The following is a 21677-nucleotide window of genomic DNA, read 5'->3' on the forward strand; positions in this document are numbered from 1 at the left end:
TTTCTTTCAACTTGCTCTAGCCAGAAGGTACAAAGTTAATGTACTTCACATGGGGAAAATTAACAATCCCTTATTTTAGATATACTGGAGCCCCTCGACTATAAAATTGACTCACTTTTCCAGTAAAAAAAAAAAACATCTGTAGAATCAACTTAAATAACTCATAACTAAAAATTAATCTGTAGAATCAACCAACACAACCCCTCGACTATAAAATTGACTCACTTTTCCAGTAAAAAAACAACAACAGTAGAATCAACTAATAACTGTATAACAGTTGGACCATGTAAGAAACCGTTCAATGTCATGTAGGGCTTTACCCTTAAAGCTAAAGCTTTTCCGGTCCATTGTGATACCAACAGCTATACTTGCACGTGAATCCTCAGGAAAATCACTGCAGAGATAGCACAAGCACTTGACACGTACCACTACAAATGTCTCAGAACAATCTTAGGCATCTCCTGGTATCATGCAACTATTGAAGAACTCATGCAAAGAGCAAAAGTCCCTCCTATCAGTATAGCCGTACTGAAAAAGAGACAGAGTTTTGCCGGGTATTATTGTGTGGAGACTGCCGCATCACAGAACAACAAAAACTGCGATGATTTGGAGAAGGTTACCCAAAGTCACCTCATATTGAAACTGGCTTAAACAAGTTTGACGGCATGGCAGTAGCCGAACAAGACAGCAACCTCTGAAGAAAAAACCGTTCAACATGTCGACCAATCTGCAACAAGTTCTAAAGTCTAGCTTAAAGGAAAGGGTTTTCAAAATTAGATAGACAGAAAAATGTTTTTGCATAAGTGTACATCAATTTTAACTTTAATGGCGTATTCAGGAGGTCAAAGAATTCAATTCTCGAGGAATTCAAAGAAAAAAAGAAAAAAATCCCAGCAGTTATTACACACAATGCCTAATGACAAAGGTTTGCCACATTTTCAACAGTGGTAGGTACACCCGACTCAAAGGACGTGTCATTTTCCACAGTAAATATGTTTTGATATATTTCCTTTATCAATCTTGTTTAGTGACCAAATGACAGGTAATACAGAAAAAGTATTACATATTACAGTTATTTTTCACTGCCATGCCAATAAAAAGCATAAATTTACTTTTATGCTGGGCAACAATTTGTAATCATAAATTGTACACCCCATGGTAATATTTTTCAGATAATCAATAGATTTGCTCCATTTATGACATCATAGGTGATCAATTACAGTCAGACTACAAAAAAATAAAAACAATTTGACAATTAATACCTCTTGCAGGCAGTGTTGATAGTTTAGAACATTGCTTCTGCACCCCGACCAATCAAACCACGTGAATCACATTGAAACTCGATTTGATTCGTATCAGCCATTTTCCGACAAATCGCTTTGAAAATTCTAAGTTGCGTTAACGACTACATCTGACAAAACAAACTCGCCAGTGAGATGGTGGAAGGTGTCAGCTTTCCAAAGATGTTTTCAGATTCAATTTGACAATTTTGGCACTTTGGAAGTGATTGAAAGCGACCGCGATTTAACGTTTAGAGAAAAGTAGCAGAAACTATTTTTTTCTAAACGTTAAATCGTGGTCGCTTTCAATCACTTCCAAAGTGCCAAAATTGTCAATCTGAAAACATCTTTGGAAAGCTGACACCTTCCACCATCTCACTGGCGAGTTTGTTTTGTCAGACGTAGTCATTAACGCAACTTAGAATAAGCCATTTGTTAGAAAATGGCTGATACGAATCTGAGTTTCAATGCGATTCACGTGGTTTGATTGGTCGGGGTGTTCTGGGTATGCATACTGTCTCCCTATAGGCCTTACAGTAATGGACGACACTAGCATGACAATGATGTGCCCAATACTGTGGAGGTCAACTAAACCAAATTGGAAATGCATGTTACCATTCCCGGGGGTGCAACAAGGTAATTACTAAGTCATAAGCCGGGATCCCAACACAGTATTGACGTATACTCAGTGCTCTTGGGTCACAGGCAGATTTTGTGTCAAGTGCATAGAGGTACGGATTAAAGTAGTCTGGGGCATCCACAACCTATTTCATCGGTAATAGGTTATTTTCATGGGATTTTGTCTTACTCCATCCTTTATTCACATTGTGTATGACAAACCCACCCATATTTGTAGACAAATCAGCACTCTATGGCCCTCAGAATTGTAAGGCAATTTTCTAGAAAAGTTCTGTTTTATTATTAATATAGAGACAGTTTTGGCTATTTTTCTTCAGATGACCTCTGGCATTTTACAAAAGCTAAACTTTTCAGTGACATCGTATCGTTTAATGTGCTTTATAGATAGGGTGCATTTCGATCCTGAACACTCCAGGACCTGTATTGATTAGATCAACCTCCTTGATTAGATCCACATCAAATAACGCCAGGCATCACCAAAGTAGGCCAGTTTATCTCTGTGTTCATTTGAGGAACTGTCTGACCTAATGTGCGTCCGTGCGTAATTTATCACATTTTGAGGTAAAAAATTTAAGAGAGAAAGTTTCACTATTCAAGATTTGGTGACAAATCAAAAAACAAGTTAACTCAAAACCTTAGAATCTAAATGTAGTGATTTATGTTTTTTAATTTTTACTTGTACACATTTAAGAGAGAAAGTTTCACTATTCAAGATTTGGTGACAAATCGAAAAACGAGTTAACTCAAAACCTTAGAATCTAAATGCAGTGATTTTTGTTTTTCAATTTTTACTCGCAAATATAGAGCGGTGAGTATGCCAATGAAATCTGGCTTAAACCCTTTTCCGTACGATGAATGAAAGCATTGTGGTATTGATGAATTAAAGAGCCTACCTCACTGAATCAAAGCCTTTCTGTTCAGCGGGTCATCCCCTTCTGACGACAGCAATTCAAATTTCACTCAAAGCAAAATCCTTACGTCTTAATGCTCCTGAATGCTATCACCTCCGCACCACTCAAGTCAAGGATGGTACGAATGGAGCAAAACAGACATTCATCTCTCCCAGTTCCTCACACTTGAGCAAGTTTCTTTCTACAGCTCCTTTGGGGTTCAGCTGTCGTGAAAAACTGACCTTTAGATTTCCTTCTCCAGGCTGTTTGATGTCAGCAGAGCACTTTGCTTACGTTGGTGACTAATGCTTGGGAGATTTTCTTCCTGCCGGGGGGCTAAGATGGATTCACTAGCCTACTCTGATGACAATCTCAATACTCTGTTCTAGGCTTTTCTTTTGTCCTGCAGGGTCCATTAATGTGTTGCTGATAAGGTGGCAACAGCGCTACGGACGTCACACGAACATTAAGGTCTAGATTGGCGCCCTTGAAGAGTGTGGCGCCAAGTGAGGTGCACCCGCAAGGACCACAAACAGCGTACCCCCAGATCCAACGGATTCTCGTAGAGCGAGGTATTCAGTTGGGAGCACAGTTGCTCAATACTCGGAGTGCCCACAAAACCACTAATAGTAGACCACAAGGTCCCCTCACAAAGTAATTAGGTAGACAAGTATGTTTCCCGTTACTCTTGCAACTTAATTCACCCATCCACTGGTCTGAACCACAGGAGATACGCAACTTAAGTGGTGGGCTTGAAACCAAATGTCAGACGACAAAGCAGATGCAAATTGTCCACATACTATTGGATTTCTTGCGGTGCTTTAGATGGTAAGCTTAGGTTCTGCATGCACACATGTACTGGTAGGAAGAACAACATCAATCTAGTCACAGGAAATAGCATTAGGGATATACGGAGGCTGGCCAAAAGATCTGGGTTGAGGCTGGATAAGCTTGCAGTGTCGGTACTTTTATTCTCTATCACCAACATAATGATGCATAGAAAAGCACTTAACTGTAATTTATTAAATCAATCTCATTGAGAGAAATCTGGATACCTCTGGGACACACTCCCTTTGAAAAGGTACTGCGAAATGGAGATCTTATATACGTTTGTACTGGAGGGTATAAGATGCATTATGGGCTGTCTCCAGCCTTACATTTTTCTATGTGCCATTCAGTATTTGTGAGCCGATGATTTTTGTTGTTAAAATCTGTCATTTCAAGCTTATGAAAATACATCTCCATCAATTTCATTTCATGAAGTTCAGATTTTTGGGACGAATGGTAGACAATTTTTTTCCCGTCCCAACAAGTGAATTTCCGTCCTGGGACGGAGGGACAAGTCCTAGAAACAGCCCTCGTTGTGACTCTTCGAAAAGTCAGCAGTAGAAAAAACGGCAAAAACGTGATGTTAAAAAGGTCAGATGTAGAAATCTATGCCACGCCATCTGCGAGTTGTATGCCGGCACACAAATCTATATCTTACTTGTCTCATCCTGAATTGAACTGCATCCTGATTACATGGTATGGCGGTGATTATTGGAGTTTAGAAGAGTTATCGGCTGGGAGGCCATATACACAATGCCTTGCAATTATACTGCCATTCTAGATGGCATAGGCTGAAAATCATTTGGTATCTAAATACTGTAATTGCACATATGTGCACAAATTACTCTTGTGAACAGCAGGTAAGCATACTAAGTATCTGTAACAAAATTTATCTATTTCATATGTTAATTGCTGGTTTGTCGATAGGCAGATAGCTTTTTTTCAGTACCGGTAGTATATGTATTAGTGTCGTACCTGGTATGGGCCGTTATAATGTTCACTACGTGTGTTTTGGACTGGTACAGTATTACACAAGCTTCTATACTTGTATCACATGGGCTTCCACAGACTAATTGGAACACCGTTTGAGTGCGTCGCTGTCAAACATTCAAATACTGGATTCGGATGTTGGAATTCATGTTCTTACAATGTTCTGTTTGATTACACCAAATTTTCTCAACTTTTGGCGCATTTTGCATTTGCATTTCTTGAATGGGAATGATATACAACATATTCTCTATTTGCATGCACAGCACATATACCTTCAGGATACAAGTACTTAAGCGCAAGGCCATGGACATAACCAAAAATGGCAGTTTCCCCAGATGTGCTCCAACAAGGTCAATGTTAACTCCTTGGAACGCTCCATGTTTTATTCAAATATTAACGGCCCCACTACATGGAAGGCTGCATGTGGGTAAGGAAATTGTTTCAGGCCTCACATACTCAATTACTTGCTAACAGACCCTAGCTGTCCGTCATGTCATTTCCGGTAACGTTAAATCAATAAGTTTGCCTTGATTATTGGTAGATTCGTGCAGTGCTTGCAGTAATTCAGTTATAAGAGTCCAGATAAATTGTCAGTCTTTTAAGGATGTGCCTTTTTCGTACTTAACATAATTCTAATTTTTTTACTAACATCAATGCTATGGAGGAAAGGGGAATGTTGTTAGAACAAGTCAATAGCATTCTTGAGGAATGAAAGTTGTTTTCGAAAAGACGTATCACATTGTCAAAAAAATCGGGTCATCCATTGGACTGATGTTCTTACTGATAATATTTAAACGCAATAAATGTAACTTAACCCGGCACAGTACAAACTGGAGAACACAACAAAGCGTCAATGAATTGTCTTCACTCACGTGACTATGAGGCAAGTACTGAATGGTGCCAGGTAAATTTGAATTTATACATAGGAAGTTAAAAGTTAGTTAAAATCCTCCCACACCATAATTGATGTATAGGGCGGTGCCCATCTCCGTTTCATAGCCCTGGGGCCACACTGTGGTGCAATCACTGCAGCAGGGGGCTAGTCCACTGGCAGTGGAGTGTGTTCAACTTCCATACTGTTCATCAGTATGTACCATTTTTTTATAAAGTCTTTGGTATGACTCAATGCGCCTCTTGTCCAGAGGTGTCCTACCTGGGGCTTGAACCCCAGTCCTTCTGTTCCAAGTAATTTGAACCAGATGTGGCAGAGTAGCAGAGGTGCAGACCATTACACCACAGGGACACCCCTTATACATAGGAAGTATAGTCACGTAACTTCTCGTGTAAGGACACGATATACATGCAGATTTATAGGTCTGAGTCTTCCAAGTTCAAGCGCTGGTATAGCAGCTTTGACATCATGTGCAACCTCCCTATACATACAACAGGGCACCTATGATTGACATTGGATTCAAGCTACCAGGAGTGGATCTCTCCTTGGTGCTGAAGTTATGGTAATGAGTATGTCGGTTGCCAAGCTGCTGTAAGTATCATTCTAATGAGCAGATTCACTCAAAAAAGCTTGTACTGAAAGGTCTATATGATGCTCACAAGAAATGGAATAATATATATCAAAATAGCCACGATATTAATACCAAGAATGGAATGCTGAAACAGTGCATGTAGCTGAATGGAAGGTTTTCAAGAGCTGTTTCTTCTAGATAAAAGGAGAAGTACTGTAGAAGTTTTCTGAAGAACCCATGCAATTTCATTTCAACTGCACCTTATTCAACACAATAAATGCTTCTGCCTGTCCTCCTATGAATATCCATAAATAACTGCGTCTGAAACTGTATGAAGTTGCACTGAGAAGATGCGATTTCTGGAGAAGTTTTCAAACATTCCCTAGGCCACGCCAATTCAATTTGTTGCTTCTCGGAATAGCCTGTCCTGTTTTTCCAATTTTGAAACAAACAAAAATTTGGTCACTATTCCCATTCACAAATTCTATCTCCCAATTTTACTATTTGTTCAGTTGTAAAACTCAACAGCCACAAAAATAGATTATAAAGGCCGGCACGTACCTAAAAAGTGTGGTCATATTGATCATAAGTTTTAATTTTTCATTTATTAAAACTATTTCTCAATATCAATCCATACATTACAAAAGATGATTTTGTTACTGAAATTATAGTACTAGATCAAAGAAAGGGGTGCATTGCATAAAATGAGCCATACAAAGCTGAAATTTGAATAATCCTCTTATCTTTTATGTTATTTAAACCCTTATCTTCACCCCAGACTATTTGCAAAAAATTTCATTTCTATTTTTGTTTCGCCCTGTCACTCCAATTTTTTTCTTAACAAATCCGAGAAGCAACAAATTAATCAAAGTGGAATGGCCCTACGTGCACATTATTATGTGTTCCAACTGCTAACAACTCCACTCAAAACTTGACAAGTTTGTAACATTTAGTCAAATAACAAAACAATGTTTCAGGTGCTCAATAACAAAAAGGTCAAGGTGTCATAACATTCAGTCACAGCTTTGATTTTCTGAAGGGTCGGTTTATCTTTTTCAACTTGAATGAAACATTATAAAAAATTGACTACATAGTTTTTACATAACGGTACATCTTTCTTGACACTGGCATAGTCATTTAAATGAAGCCATCATATTTTAAAAGGTTGATAGCATACTCGCACAATACAATGGCAAGAAAAGCTTTCAACACATATTCTCTATGATATTTCCAAAATCATTCATCTTTCTCAGAATATACACCTACAAAGTTGAAGCCCTTGTTTGACATTGCATGGATTCTGAAGGACTTCTTTATTCAATGCCATTCAAAGTAGAGCTGTGTACCAGTACACTGTACCAATACAGTACCGGGTACAATCAATTTGGTACAGGTCCAAAATACCTGAACCTTGGTGGACCGGTACTGGACCGGTACTAATCAGGTCAAGCCTGACTCAGGGGATGGCCACTTTGACAGATAAAATTACTATGAAATTATGGTGGAAGTGCACTAAAGCCACATCTATACTATACTCCAGCACATAAAACACATTTGCAGGCTGGAGTCAAATTTTCATCTGTGTTTTCATAAAAATATTACTTAGCACAATTAAATATTATGTTGTTACCAGTTCAAACATGATTTTGTCCGTATTGAAAACCTACCATTTTCTGAACAAGTAGTTTAGGTACAGGTTCAGGTCCGGACCTGTACCTAAACCCGTGTACCTGTACCTGTACCTGTAACCAAAGTTTTACTCTTGTATAATACCATCACAGTCTGTAAGAACTCATATAATAAAACAGAAGTAGCATTTTGAAGTATAGCTACTCGATAGACTTACTATGAGAAAAAAATGGTATATTTTGGCAGGACCTTCAATTCGGTAATTCCAGCAAAACACAAGTCAATTCCCTTGCAATCCTTAGTAAATATATGAAGATAAAATGAAAAGTTTCATCCTTTATTCTCCTACACCTGTCCGTTGGTACAATCCGCTTTTACTTGTATGTAGATTTGAGAGACAGTACAAGATGGCACCCATCAAAAGGACATGTGATCCTCTGTCCCTGAGATCTTCAGGTATGCGTTTTCGCTCTTATCAATTCAATTCAGACACATTCACACCCGAGCCTCATGACACATGAACTGTGGACTGAATAACACTTACTTTACTTCGATTTTTCTTATCTTAAACAGTCATCTCCCAATCTCCCGTCCCCTTTTAGAAGCCATGAATAACAACATGAAGGCTGATTCCATTAGGCACTCCTGATACCAAGCTACGCGTTGATAAGCAGCAAATTTTCAACCTGAATGTCAAAGTGACAGTTGGGCCATTAACGATTTGCATATACGTCACAGGCCTTATTGTCGTACTTTTCTAGCGGGACACATGCTCTTAACGATCTGTCGGGAACACTTGATTCTACATGGAACCTTGATTATTTTCAGCACAATACATTTGGGCTTCGCTATTGATTCCTCATTAAGTCGTGGCACAATGCAGGTACTTTTACAGTTGACTTTATGATCGAGCTTCCGAAGATCAATTCATCTTCCTTATCTCTCGGTGCCTGGCAAACTTAAGAAGAGATAAGTGATGCAGCAAATACCGTGAGCAACAACTTTAATTGCTTCTCCGACTGTTTGTCTCCATCTAACTGCTTATGCTTGACTTTAAATCCAATATTAGTGAAAGCCAAGGGAATATTTTCAATTAGTATGAATTCAATTACTGTATTCTCATACTATATGAATTCACATTCATTGCTGATAATTATCATACTTTATATAGAGTTGGTGGTTGAATAAGGGAAAAAAAGACAGTCTCACATTACAATTTTTATCAAAGACACTCGATATCTACTCTCCAAGCAGAGGTTGAATGGGCAGATCGTCACCGTTTTATCATATGCCGTCATTTTTTGTCGCTAGCCCATTCTAACTAGAATCATATGCCGTCATTTTTTGTCGCTAGCCCATTCTAACTAGAATGGGCTAGCGACAAAAAATGACGGCATATGATAAAACGGTGACGATCTGCCCATTCAACCTCTGCTTGGAGAGTACTCGATATCATACAGTTGTAGATTGACACTAAAAGTGACCTTTTTTTTTACTCAGTTGTCGCCACTTAACAAGACCAGAAGGTCACTTCAAAGATACGGGTTGCATGACTAAAACAGCATCTCTTCTCCCGAAGTCAGGAACATCAATTCTCAAAAACAATTGAATTCTAACCCACAAACCAAAAAAGATCAATTTACAGGATTCACATTCAACAATGGTACAGTTTACATTTTGCACCACAATTAGCTTCAATGAAGGTTAGACATCCAGGTAAAAAAATATGCAAGATAACAGATAACAGAAAATAAATTGATTCACATGCTTAAAATTCAATAACTGTACAGTTTACATTTTGTACCACAAAGCTCTTGATTATTCAATGAAGGTAAGACACCCAGGTTAAGAGACATGCAAGGTGATAGTTACTAAAAGAAACTTAATAAACTTTGCTTAGCATGTAAAGTTTAGTGTTCTGTCATACAATTTGGAATACTCTTTCAACTGGTTAGTATCATGAATCTAGGCACAGCAACACAAGTAAAACCACTGGATCATCCATGCAATATGCACAAGGGCCCCTCGGGTGCCCACACTCATCACGGCCAATATGATTTCATATTCCTCAGACAACTCTCAAGTTGAACCCATCTATTTATCATCTCCCACACACACTTGAGCAGTCTCTGTAGACTTTGCGCTCGTGAATTTGTCCATATCAGAAGCTATGGACATGATAGAATCTGTCGGAACAAATGGATGGTAGTGTACGGGGAATTGAGAGGAGAAATGTCATATCTAAGTGCTGAATTGCCTCACGTGTAGCTTTGCCCTTTGAATTTCGCAGCTCTCTTTACTGCAGCTATAATCTTCCCTTTCTGTCATGAATCTATGATTCAAAAGCACTTAATATTATGTTCCATTATAAGGATTGTTTAATCTTCTACATTTGCATGCAATTTCCTACTGTGCCAACAACAATCTTTATTGACAGTCAACAAAAGTATTCTGTGACTTTCGTAAGGTCTTCAACAATTTTTATATAGAATACAACACGGGGTATTCTGTTTCACCCGGGGTACCAGTGTGATACAAGTAGAACACCGTGTGATACGGAAAATTATCACACGATGCGGAACACCCGTATCGAACGTTTTCGCGGCCCAGGTATGACATAAATGTTAATATGGACGAACCTATAAGGATCCCACCCCACAAAGACTTCTTCACAATTCACTGGGTTAAAAACAATTAAGAAGATATAATGCAAAATGCTGTTTTAAATCTGATTGAAGTGCAATGGAAAACCATTATACATGCACTGTAAACCCCACCAATTACACAGCTTTGTGCTTTCCCTTTACTCCCAAGATGTATTACTATAGGCAGTTTGCTTGCTTGGTTATGATCTATTTCATGGCATGTTCTAGCCTCCGTTGCAGCCTCCCTACAGTTGTTTACTTTTAGTTATTGTTTTTCTATTAGGCCACACCATTTCAATTTCTAACTTGTCTACAGAATTTAAAAAAAATGGTAGATAGATTGGAAAATCAACAGGAAAACAGAATCTCAGAGGAAAGTCTATACTTTGGTGCACACAATTTCAGGGAGTGAACAGGGTCAGGTGCATGTTTTCACCCTAGCCTTCTGTTTACATGTTTTTTTTGTTGCTAAAATTTTTTAAAAATCCGTTAACCAAGAAATTGAATTGGTGTGGCCTTACCGGTATAAAATTTTTTCTTGTTACAGGCAGGATAGGGAATATGTTAACGTCACACTATTACTGTGCTTACCAAGTTTTCAGTCAATGTGCCTACAAAAGGGATATATAAAAATTTTCATGCAAATGTGTTTTGTGCCATTTACCCTGCATGTGCAGATGACCAATAATTTAAAAGTTTTATTTTTCAAATTCCATGTCTCTATCATATTCCTCTCAGTATGCGAAAAAAATTGCATTTGGTTACAATGGGAGAAACTAGTTAGAAGTCAGACGGCATGCCAGATGGAATGATCAAGTCGAGTTGTGAACGTCCACCGGGAATACCTCATTCACCTGTTGGGAATCTGGGAACAGCTTCAATTCCGAGAGGTTTAAAGTTGGAAATTACCCGCGGCGCTTCTCGTATACGACTACGGGCTGCGCGTACGCCATGAATGCCAATTGCGTGAATGACGCTTCAACTGCCTAGAGGTGATATTAGAAGCAAGTATGGTGTGCAATGGAATTTTTATGTGCATCACTTGGCCCACCAACCTCTGTCATTCTACGTGTTGTGATGATATTGCTGGCACGGAATATGAAACCATTTCTGAAGACTACGATGCCTCATTTATAACACATTACCTTGGGAATGGCAGTCATGTATCAGCCCTACCCCTACATATAAGCTCAGTCTATTGCTGTAGTTACTTTGAAACGCACAAGGCATTGAAATTAGGATTTAACTTGCATCACCACATCTCAAGGCTGTATTCCTCTCTCACGAAACCATACAAGTATGGATTAACTTTTATCGTTGTCGACTCTGACAAAAGAGCAACACACAAAAGGAAATACCGTTCTGGAGATGAACAAAATTGGGTAGATAGCAGCCTTACAGACAGAATAGCATACAGTTGCTCAAAAGTCAGTCACAGGAAAAGACCAAAAAAATAGAAGAAAAAAAAGTTCAAAGGAACAGCGCAAGCCAGCTTATCCAAAATCCAACAACTCTATTGCATGCCTCTATCAGTGAGCTTTCATCTAGTTCGGCTCCCTTTCAAGTTAAAATTTGATACCATTTTGTACTTGGAATATGATACAAGATGCAAAAATATGATTTAAAAGACAACAAAACAAACAAAAATTAATTTTTTTTGTCTGCAAATTCGAGCGATCTGTCAAATAATGATATTATTATTATTATATTAATAAAACATTATATTTAGTTGCTCATTGGTCACAGCCAGGAAAGGGGGTGTCAAGAGCATTGCCTCAGAATATCCCTGCCCTTATAACAGTTACTGAAGTATAACTGATGGAATAAAGAATGCCATTTTAGGTTTCTATTCTCTACGAGGGTCTATTGTTATAGATAGTACAACAATCATGTGTGTAATAACAGCAATTCCAAATGTAGTTTTATGAATAATTCACAGGGTAGACATTTTTCTTTTTTGATAACGTTACCCTTTCAGTTCATAAGAAAGTAAAGCTACTCATAAATTGATATTTTTTTACTGATACCAACTTGATCTACTATCGACATTGAACATCGCTTCATCTGTATGTATTGGAAGAAAACTGTTTAAAAGGGCGAACAATGAGAATATGATTTTGTCCAATTAGAAGATACACATGGGATGCATTATACTATGTAAAAGTTTTTATTCAGTTTACAAATTTGGAACTGTTTTGCAAAAAGTTCATACACAAAGTAATGGGTTTCATGGAATTGCCTCCAATGCTCTTGAAGCCTTAGGGCCTTAAACAATAAAACTTTTCCTGAAAAACAAACTTGATTCATACACCTTTATGGAAAGATAGATGTTCCAGATGAACCGTTCAGCAATTTATGTCTAAATCTAGATCCAATGCACCCATTGAATCACATTAAGTGCTTTCCTTACCATTAGGGTGGGCAGTGACCATAAAAGTAATAGCAAGTAATCAACAATGACCTTGAGAATAGCCATCCTCAAGGTGAAATAAGAAATAGTACTTAAAGATACAAAATGGATACAAATACAATGGTGCGCTCACAATTAAAATTAAAAGTGTGTATGATTGTAGAATTTTATACCCAAAAGCTGCAAAAATTCTGAATTTAAAAATCTCCATTCGGATTGACATCAATTAATGCAATTTCAACATCTATGTATTAACATGATTATTTTACATTTCCAGCTTAACAAACTAGATGGACAAAAATACTGAATAGCAGCTCATTTAAAATCAATCACTATGAGCAAATGATATCTAAATTAAGACATTTTCAACGAGTCTTGGGTCAATATTTTTGTCTTCAAATTAAAGTATGTATACTATACAGTACATTGAAATAGAATATACCTGTGACTTGTAATGGAAAGACAAAGAGGTCATAACACATTAGAAAACACACTTCTCTATATTATTCCCTTGACTAATTCTGAAGCAATATCTTGCAGATATAGGGCTCCTCTAACATTTTATGGCATACTAAAAATCTTGCACAGCTCAGACGCTTCAAGCCGCTCCTGTATTTACGCCAATGCCATAGAGCTAAAAGTCACGCAGACGTCTATGATAAGTGAGCGTTCCCTGGGGATTTAATCCCGGGAAAGGGCGCATCTAAAAGGCAGCTAAATATCATAGGTTCACACTAGTCCCCAATGGCTCCCTCTCAACTGCAACCACTTATAGCAAATGCACTTTGTTTTCTTAACAGCTTTGTCTTATGCAAACATACATTCATAAATCCTAGCTCCCAGAAAGCTTACATAAACCCAGAGCCGTGTAGAATATGAATGGCACAACTGATGCTAACAGTCACCAGGAGATTTTGTACTTCTAAGAAATGATGAGCAAAGAATTTACTTAATGAGTGTTTGGCAACGGAATGTTTATCATTTACGGTAGTAACGGTATTCTATATTTTGTTGGGTTGGGAGTTATCAACAAAAGTGCCGCAAATTGAATACTAGTCATCTCATCTAAGATAGAACAAGCAGCCTTTTTTTTCTTTCACATTCAAGTTCAAGAAAAGGAAAGTAACACAACCATGGAGAATTATTCTGAATCGAAAATTTTGCTTGAAATACTTTGTGTGCAACCAGCTTGCAGACCCTCTATATTATCCTGGACTCCACTTGAAATATAATGTCTTTAGCAAATAGCAAGGTGGACTGAAAATAGACTTCCTGCAATAAAGAGTCAATGATGAAGAAATTTGTTTTGGTAAAACAAAGTATGTGCACGTATGGATCTTGGAGTGGACTCTTTAAAAGGAATGTATGTCGAAAATGGGATAATCACAGTCACAATGACCATGTTGACATAGTTGATCAGCAAACACACTGGGTAAATAGCAAGGGGTGACCTGTGAACAATTAGGTTTCGTCTAACTTTAAGCAACATGTGCTGGTATTACGATTGAACAAAATCATTGATTTATGACAATTCACAGTCAGTGTGACAATTTTCAACTTTACAAATTTTCATCGTAATTTGCAATACTAAATGTCCATATGATTTGTAATCATGTCACAACATCTCTGTATATCAAAGGGGGTGAATATCCTATACTCTTGGAATTGGCTTATGATGTTAGTATGAATTTTTTTCAGTGGACTATTGTTAGTTCCTTTTGCAAAATATGAAACAGCCCTTTACTGAACAACACTTATTAATATTTACTATATCTGAACTCATTGGAATAAAAGCATTTGTCTGATGTGTTACATTTTATCGTCAGACATTAAAATTACATTTGGTTATTAAACATTCATCACGCCATGGTGATAAACTCCACAGCGACCAAAGCTTCCAGCGGTGTTTGTGTGGATCACTAGGTGTGCCTCACCTTTCAATAAGCACAATAAACCTTACAACATGACTACTGGAGTGTGGATTATCATAAAGCATTACCGGGTAACTAAGGGAAGAGCTCACAGTCACAACACCCACTGTAGTGAAATTTCAGGGCATGCAAAAGGTTTTGCCTGGATTCCTAAGTCTAACAACTGGGAACAATACAAGATACGGTATACAGTATCCACACAATACATGACTGCAGGCAGTTTTCACACCTTTTGAGGAAAGCAAGGTGTTCATTTCACCATACGCACTTGCCAGACAACAATTTCAAAACAGTAGACATCATTTACATGGATTACATGGACATCTTGAAAGGTCTTAGAACATTAGGTTCTCAATATTGCGATCAAACTTAAATTATAGAAATGGAAAATTGAAGCCATGATATGGCATCAGTGTAGAAGATGTTTGGAAAGATCAAATTTGAAAAAAAAAAGTAAAGGCCAAACATTGATGGCATACCTCCTACTTATAGTTCATTGAATTCCGTAGCACAACATACAGATTTTGGAGAAAAAACAACACTTGAGAAACATGATTCCAAAGATATCCAACCATTGCTTAGTTTACCTACAAAGAGATTATATTGTCATTGGTCTAAAGAGAACATATAGACTGATATGTACACTAGAATATTAATGCAACTCCCAAGAACTTACCTGGTATATTGAAGATAAACATAGAATTGTCTTTAAACCTCTAGTCCACAGAACTTTGGGTTTTCTTGCATCTGAGCAACATCACCACTTTTGCCCAAATTTTCCAACAAGAAAAAGACTTCCATACGATGTAAGGGTTTGTTTCTGTTTTGTTTATTTACCACCTTCCCTTATTGTAAACAATGCCAAGGAATATCAAGCTAAAGCTTTGATCAAAAGCCATCATCTTAACCGTGTGAAAATAACTCTAACAAGTAACGTTACATGTATTATTTACAGTATGCACATAGACTTGGAAACATCATTTGAATTTCGAAGGCACGTCAAGAATGCCTACTTCTTCCCCCTGTAAGGTCTCTATATCATAACGTTCAAATCACTCCCCTAGACCATTGGAAATCAATTGGATGTCCATCAGACCGACTGGAATTCCTGTGCCGGCCTCTTTCCGCGATGGCATACATCTAAGACTACAACGCTTTAGTCATGCACAACCACCCTTCGGATTGTAGAAGGAGGTAGAACTGGCCCCATCATCTTTAACTGCGCTGCTGACATGATCAGAATGTAATAGACATATGGCCAGAATGGGAGCAGGGGGGCTTTCCGTTCATAATCACAGTTGTCTGCTTACGTTTGAGGAGACAGACTTGCAGTACTTACCTGTGTAAGATCGCGTTCTTCGGTCGAACTGGCTTGAAGGGTATCGGATGATTTCACCGTTCAATGACGTAAAACGGCTGAGGAACCGATCCGAACTTATCACTCTAAAGGATCGCCCGGTAGGTTCGGGACGGTGTAACACTATGCGGCACAGTCACCTGTGCGTAAAGGTGTAACATAACACACCAACATGCACGTAGACTGTGTCCATGACAACTCCAAACAAATTGAAGATGCTTCTTGGGTACTTGATACGCAAGAGTCGGCAAGACGATTTTTTTCTCGATTTCTTAGGATTCTAGCATTATAACTCGTGTTTATCTAGCGTTACCTACCTTAAGGTTGCCTTCTTTCTCAAGCGTTTTCTCTTGCGTTGAAGGCAATGTTGCGATTGTATGAAGGCGGGTTGTAGAGATGTTAAGGCGGCGGGCAGGTTGGATCAGGTAGCTCAGGTGGCGCGCGCCGCCGCACGGTTTGCTACCCGGGCCGCAGATGATTGGTGTGGTCAGGGGTCAGCCCCGCCCATCTACTCGGCGGGACGGATGAAATATGACTGCAGTTCAATCAAGGGTTGAAAGAGGTCGCTGCTACACCGTGTTGGAAATATCTGTCCTTGGTTCTGAAGCAAACTTCCATTACCAGGATGTTTGGCTACAAACCGCAAGAAGGTTATATTGGTACTGTCAAAAATAGTTAAAATTTGAATTTTCAAACAATTTTTGGCGTATCTTACTACCTGGATGTCTAACCTTCATCAACGTATTTGTACTGTCGTTGTTTCTTTGCTTTGGGGACAGGATTTTAGTGATAACATGCACACATGTTGTAACGTTAAATGTCTTGACCAAAGAAATAACGGTGGAGCATTCTGCTCTTTTTGTGTTTTTCTGATTCCGCAGAGTTGTAAACAAATGTTCGGTAGTTACAGAAAAACTAGTCAACTTTGAGAAGTTTAGAGATGTGTTTTGCAAAATGGCTAATGTAATGAAAACTATCTGCCAATAATTCTATTGGTGAAAAATACTCTTTAAAATTATTTGTTGTGAACGTCTCATTTCAAACATAACCCAGCCCCAGCAAGATCAAAGGACTCAAACCATGTGCTTTTGGAAAGTTTATTATATAAACTTCACGTGTTTGTACAAGAAATATGTCTTAAGACAAAATACAGTTCTTATCGTAATGTGCGACTTCAGTAGATATCCTTAGCACCATCTGTGCTGATCTCAGCTCTTTCCAAAGTGTCTTAGAAGATAAACGGTATATCCAAACTCAGTCCAAATACCAAAGGAAAAAGAGCATCTGTTACACCTACTACTGAGACACTTAGCGATAAGACTATTCGCTTAACTGCTAGTAAACATAACGTGTTTGTTACGTGGATACTAGAGCACCATCGCTACTACAGCTCAACTATTATGCCCGTGCAAACAAACTGGTACAAAATCTACAGGTCACCAAGTGACTCGCATAGCTCTGACATTTCAAAGCAGTCAGCTTTGTCGTTGGTGCTCAATGTCCGCAATCCTTTGCTCATTAGAAGTCCGTTCGATAGTTACAAAGGTCCATATAGGTAACACCGACTTCCAGTGGCCTCTGTCGACTTGTGTCGGTACTGCAGGGTGGAAAATGGAAAAGTCTATTAGATGTGTGTTTGAAGTTAGTGAGTCTTAGATCTCAAAAGCAGAAGACTTTCTTCGTAGCAAGATAATTCACTCAAAGCAAACGTACCCATTTTGTTGTCCGTCCCGTGAAGTCCGCTAGATGGCGTTTCAGCTCCTGTCGTTAGAATTCTTCCTCTTTCTCTCTGTGTTTTGGAACTTTGTGACGGTTATCCTGACGTTTCCACACGGGTCGAAACGTTGACTGTGCAGCTCTTGTTCGCGTTTCGTCCTGCCTTTGCCACTTCCCTGTCCTGAAGCCACGAAAAACAAACAAACAAGACGTTAATGACAGCGAACAACGTGTCTATAGGGCTATTCGAATCCGTTCAAAGAATTTAATTAGCTGTTTCTAGCTTCCCTGTTCGGTAAAAGTTCCCTTTTCTATTTTAAAAACATATCCTCTTTTTTAAGTTAATGTCCGGAGGGTTTCCTCCCACTTCAATTCGTTTGAATTTTTCTGTCGCCATAAAAGGAAGAATGTCGAAAATCAGTAATCTCCCAAAAGCAATGCGCTGGAACAGAAGGACGACCAACTTGCTCGCCTAAAGCACTTTGAAGACATCGGTGGGATGTTTGGAACGCGCGTATCTTGTTGTTGCTTCTTAGATTATACGCTCTAGCCCATCCTAACAAATCTATCTGCGTCTGCATCATAGAGTCTGTCAAACTAGGTGTTAGCAGATGATTAATTGTTAAAATGCAATAAACATCGAAATAATGAATACACAAGAATTAAGAACTTTTGTCGTTCAGCTTAATCGAATGTTAAAAGTGCGCTTCATTCGTTCTGAAGTTTTACTTAGCCATGCAACATCCAACAGAGACTAGTTATTTCTCATTTAGAAATTTGTATGACGTTTGATTATCCCCAACGAAAACGAATAATGGCAAACAAATGTAATCTCCAAGCAGATCTACACGGTGCACCGAAAATCGTATATGTTAGCCAGAGAAGTTCCAGTCAGTCAGATAAGCTCGCATGCAGACTGGAGCTTCTCTGGCTAGCATATACGATTTTCTATGCACCGTGTAGATCTGCTTGGAGATTAAAACAAATGGGGCATATCTGTGGAGCTTTAAGGATGTTATCTAGATTGTGTAGCGGAAAGGAATTCCAACTCTTCAAATAACATCCCAACAAAAGGTCACCCAAATTTGTACTGTTCAACCACCGAAGTACAAAAGTAGAGGTCACCACCAGTCACGTGTTCAGAACAATGGCACTATTGTGACTTTCCCAGGTAGAAAATCTTTCCAGCATAAACTAATTGTTTGAAGGTTAAAGTTTATACAATACAGTACGTGACCATGCCACATATACATCCGTGTTTCTCACGAACTAGTCTTCAAGAAATGTTGAATCAACAGAAACATCGCAAAGAATCCCGAAATGAGGGTCTTGGGAATGTCCCGAGTCGAGTATTATCAGGACAAGTATGCCGAAGGCCTTGCTGCCAGACAAAATGTCGCGAAAGAATTTGTCCGTAAAGCCCAAAACAATGGCATGTCGCCAAACAACACTAAGTCTAGGTTGGCTGCTTCGTATACGCCCCTTTTCACAAAGATTTCAAGACGTCTAGCGTTCTGTGGACTGAAATACAGTCAGCAAACGATAATTTTGAAGAAAAAGGCTTATGTGGACCCCCTTTACTACGTAGGGTAAGAGTTAAGACCAAAATATCTTACCTGACGCAACTATTTTGTCAGTGTCGAAGTTGTAATACTCGTATTCGTCATAGTAGTTGCTCTCAAAAAACTGCATACCGTCCTGTGGACTCGACATGTCGAGATTCGTCAGAATTACGCGAGGGAAACTGCAACGAAATGGCCAAACCGCTCCGAAAAGGTGCGAGGTCTGATAGTCTGATAGACCAAAACAACTGTGAGCTCTGTACGCAACCCAACCTGTTTTTATCGTCGACAGCACCAAACAATGATGTCACTAATACGCCGCCCCATTGGACGATCAGTGAGGGCATCTCAACGGAAGGACACAGTAGAACCAATCAGAAACGCTGTTGCGTGGGTGGGTTTGTTTTGAAACATAGACACGGTAGTCCCATGACTGGACTCCTGTTCCACGTGGCGTGTTGTAACGTCCACAATGGTTGATCTAGAAGGTTCAAAGTACCGATATAGTCGCCATGATTCATATAAGCTTATCTTAAGAGGATGACGGCGGCCAATGATTCACCAGGTTACGTGTGTGTTTGTGTGCCTGACGCAACAGGTGTTTTTTTCCACGGGTTTCGGTGAGAAACTAGCGGGTGTGAAGGTTAACAAGGATAGTGTAGGCATGTTTTTCTTCTGTGAGGTAACTTCCTCTTTCTAGGCGGAACAAAAAAGGTTCAAATCGTTGTAAAATTTGACAAACACCAGAGTGCTGCCATATTTTGTCCGTAGTTACGCCAAGGAAAATTACATCTCAACATCACGCTAAGCAATTTTTCCGCCTTGATTAAGTTGATATCTCCTAGCCTTTTTAAGTACCACGATAGCAAAATTGACGCGGAATAGCAGAAGACCAACTACTAAATCGTCGAAGGCTCCTAGAATTTTCCATGGGCACTTCTTCTGCATTACATATTTTTGTTACACCAAGCCGGTACTTTCCCACACCACTCCCTCGGAATTTTATTTGACCAACGCACGACGTATCGGCTACAGGAAAGATAACATCAGACGATAAACAGTGACGTTACAGGAAACCGTTACCCTACCGATCGATAACTGTAAAACTCATAAGAGCTCTTGTGAACGGTAAGAGTCTAACTGTATGGCGTCTGAATGTCATTATTTGTCACAAGTGGCCTGGTGAATATGTGTCCATGCTTCTGAGAAATCTCTTCGGAATCTACTCTCCAAGCAGAGGAGTGGGTCCGGTTGGTTTTGACGTGTTTTTAGGCACAACAAATCATGATTAAGTAGAAAGCCCGACAAAAGCGCATAAAAACACGTCAAAAACCAGCCGGACCTACTCCTCTGCTTGGAGAGATCCCATATCCACACTTCGCCCACAACCCCCAAGGCACTGTGCAAATGCGTTCGGAATTTTTCGTCACTGCCAAAACTCAGAATTTGGGAAAGAGTCAGTTTAACACACACCACTACCAGTGGACGAGCCCATCCGTTGTAGTGGTCGCACAAAGATGTGTGGCCCAGGGTTAAAAGGGCTTGAACACAAATCCAGATGTCATACTAGTCTTTGGTCCAGGTTTCAGTTTTAAGCTTGTGGTCAAACACACTTTCAACACCCCATAATGTTGTTGGTTCCTTCTGAAGTGTTTTAAAAGTGCTCCGTTATTTTCACTCGTCGCCTGTTAACCAGAGGAAACGGAGTAATAGATGAAATACTATGTCGTAGGACAAGGTCTGAACCACCTGTTGGATCATAACGTTTCCGGACACATCCTTGTATTTTCCACACCTACATGTAGGAGGGAGGACTCGTCCAGCGTAGGTTACATCTATAAAACAACACTGTGCAATGCCTAGAATCTTTGAACGCTGTTGGTGTTGGTAGGCGGGATTTGCCACATCGGTCAATATTTGAACTCATAGCGCGAAAAGTAAATGTTTAACATGCTCTTCAACCGGAACGAACAAAACAACTCAATGAGTAGACTCACGGCTATGTATAGACTATGACATATCTAGGCGTAGTAGAGGGGCAAGTACAAAAGTCCGTTATATAGGGGATTGAATTCAAAGAATCGCAGTATTCTGTAAATACAACGTCGTGTTTTACCACAGTAGTTGTGGCATAGCTACCTCGAGTTTTGGTGGGAATGATTGAATCGATAAACTTGATCAGTATGGCTACTTGTATAGCTTTTAACAAATAAACATAACTTCAGAATGGATAGAAACGTTGGCTTTTTTGTCGGTATCTACATATTGGCACATATCACATGTACAGACATATCAATGCAATAGTCCTTTTCTTTTATATCATGACATTTGAATTGA

At 39.0% G+C, this 21677-nt stretch overlaps 2 protein-coding genes across 7 annotated transcripts in view; both read right to left on the reverse strand.

Annotated features, from left to right (window-relative positions):
- Window positions 1-16547, reverse strand: part of LOC136439940 (sodium/calcium exchanger 3-like) — a 65528-nt gene extending 48981 nt beyond the window's left edge. For 3 of the 6 annotated variants that reach the window (XM_066435623.1, XM_066435622.1, XM_066435620.1), the window contains exon 1: window positions 16380-16546. The gene's annotated coding sequence lies outside the window, so the exon portion shown is untranslated. Of the gene's footprint in view, window positions 1-16044; window positions 16223-16379 lie in introns of those variants that run through there. The other 3 variants (XM_066435621.1, XM_066435616.1, XM_066435618.1) reach the window with 2 other exon arrangements.
- A 1074-nt stretch (window positions 16548-17621) lies between these two features.
- On the reverse strand, window positions 17622-19600 carry LOC136440780 (nuclear protein 1-like). Its single transcript, XM_066436890.1, has 3 exons — window positions 19395-19600; window positions 17776-17959; window positions 17622-17659 (listed from the first exon to the last, which is right to left on the reverse strand). The coding sequence occupies exons 1-2, from the start codon at window positions 19489-19491 to the stop codon at window positions 17817-17819; spliced, it is 240 nt and encodes a 79-aa protein (XP_066292987.1). The 5' UTR covers window positions 19492-19600; the 3' UTR covers window positions 17622-17659; window positions 17776-17816.
- Between the last annotated feature and the right edge of the window lie 2077 nt (window positions 19601-21677).

Source organism: Branchiostoma lanceolatum, chromosome 8, assembly GCF_035083965.1.
Source record: "Branchiostoma lanceolatum isolate klBraLanc5 chromosome 8, klBraLanc5.hap2, whole genome shotgun sequence".
In the NCBI taxonomy this organism is placed as follows: domain Eukaryota; kingdom Metazoa; phylum Chordata; class Leptocardii; order Amphioxiformes; family Branchiostomatidae; genus Branchiostoma; species Branchiostoma lanceolatum.

Bases quoted from the DNA above. Each gene is read 5' to 3' on its own strand.
- LOC136440780 (XM_066436890.1), bottom strand. From the start codon at position 19,491: ATGTCGAGTCCACAGGACGGTATGCAGTTTTTTGAGAGCAACTACTAT. The intron at 17,960-19,394 runs GTAAGATATTTT...TCGTGGCTTCAG, and splicing joins TGACAAAATAGTTGCGTCAG to GACAGGGAAGTGGCAAAGGC.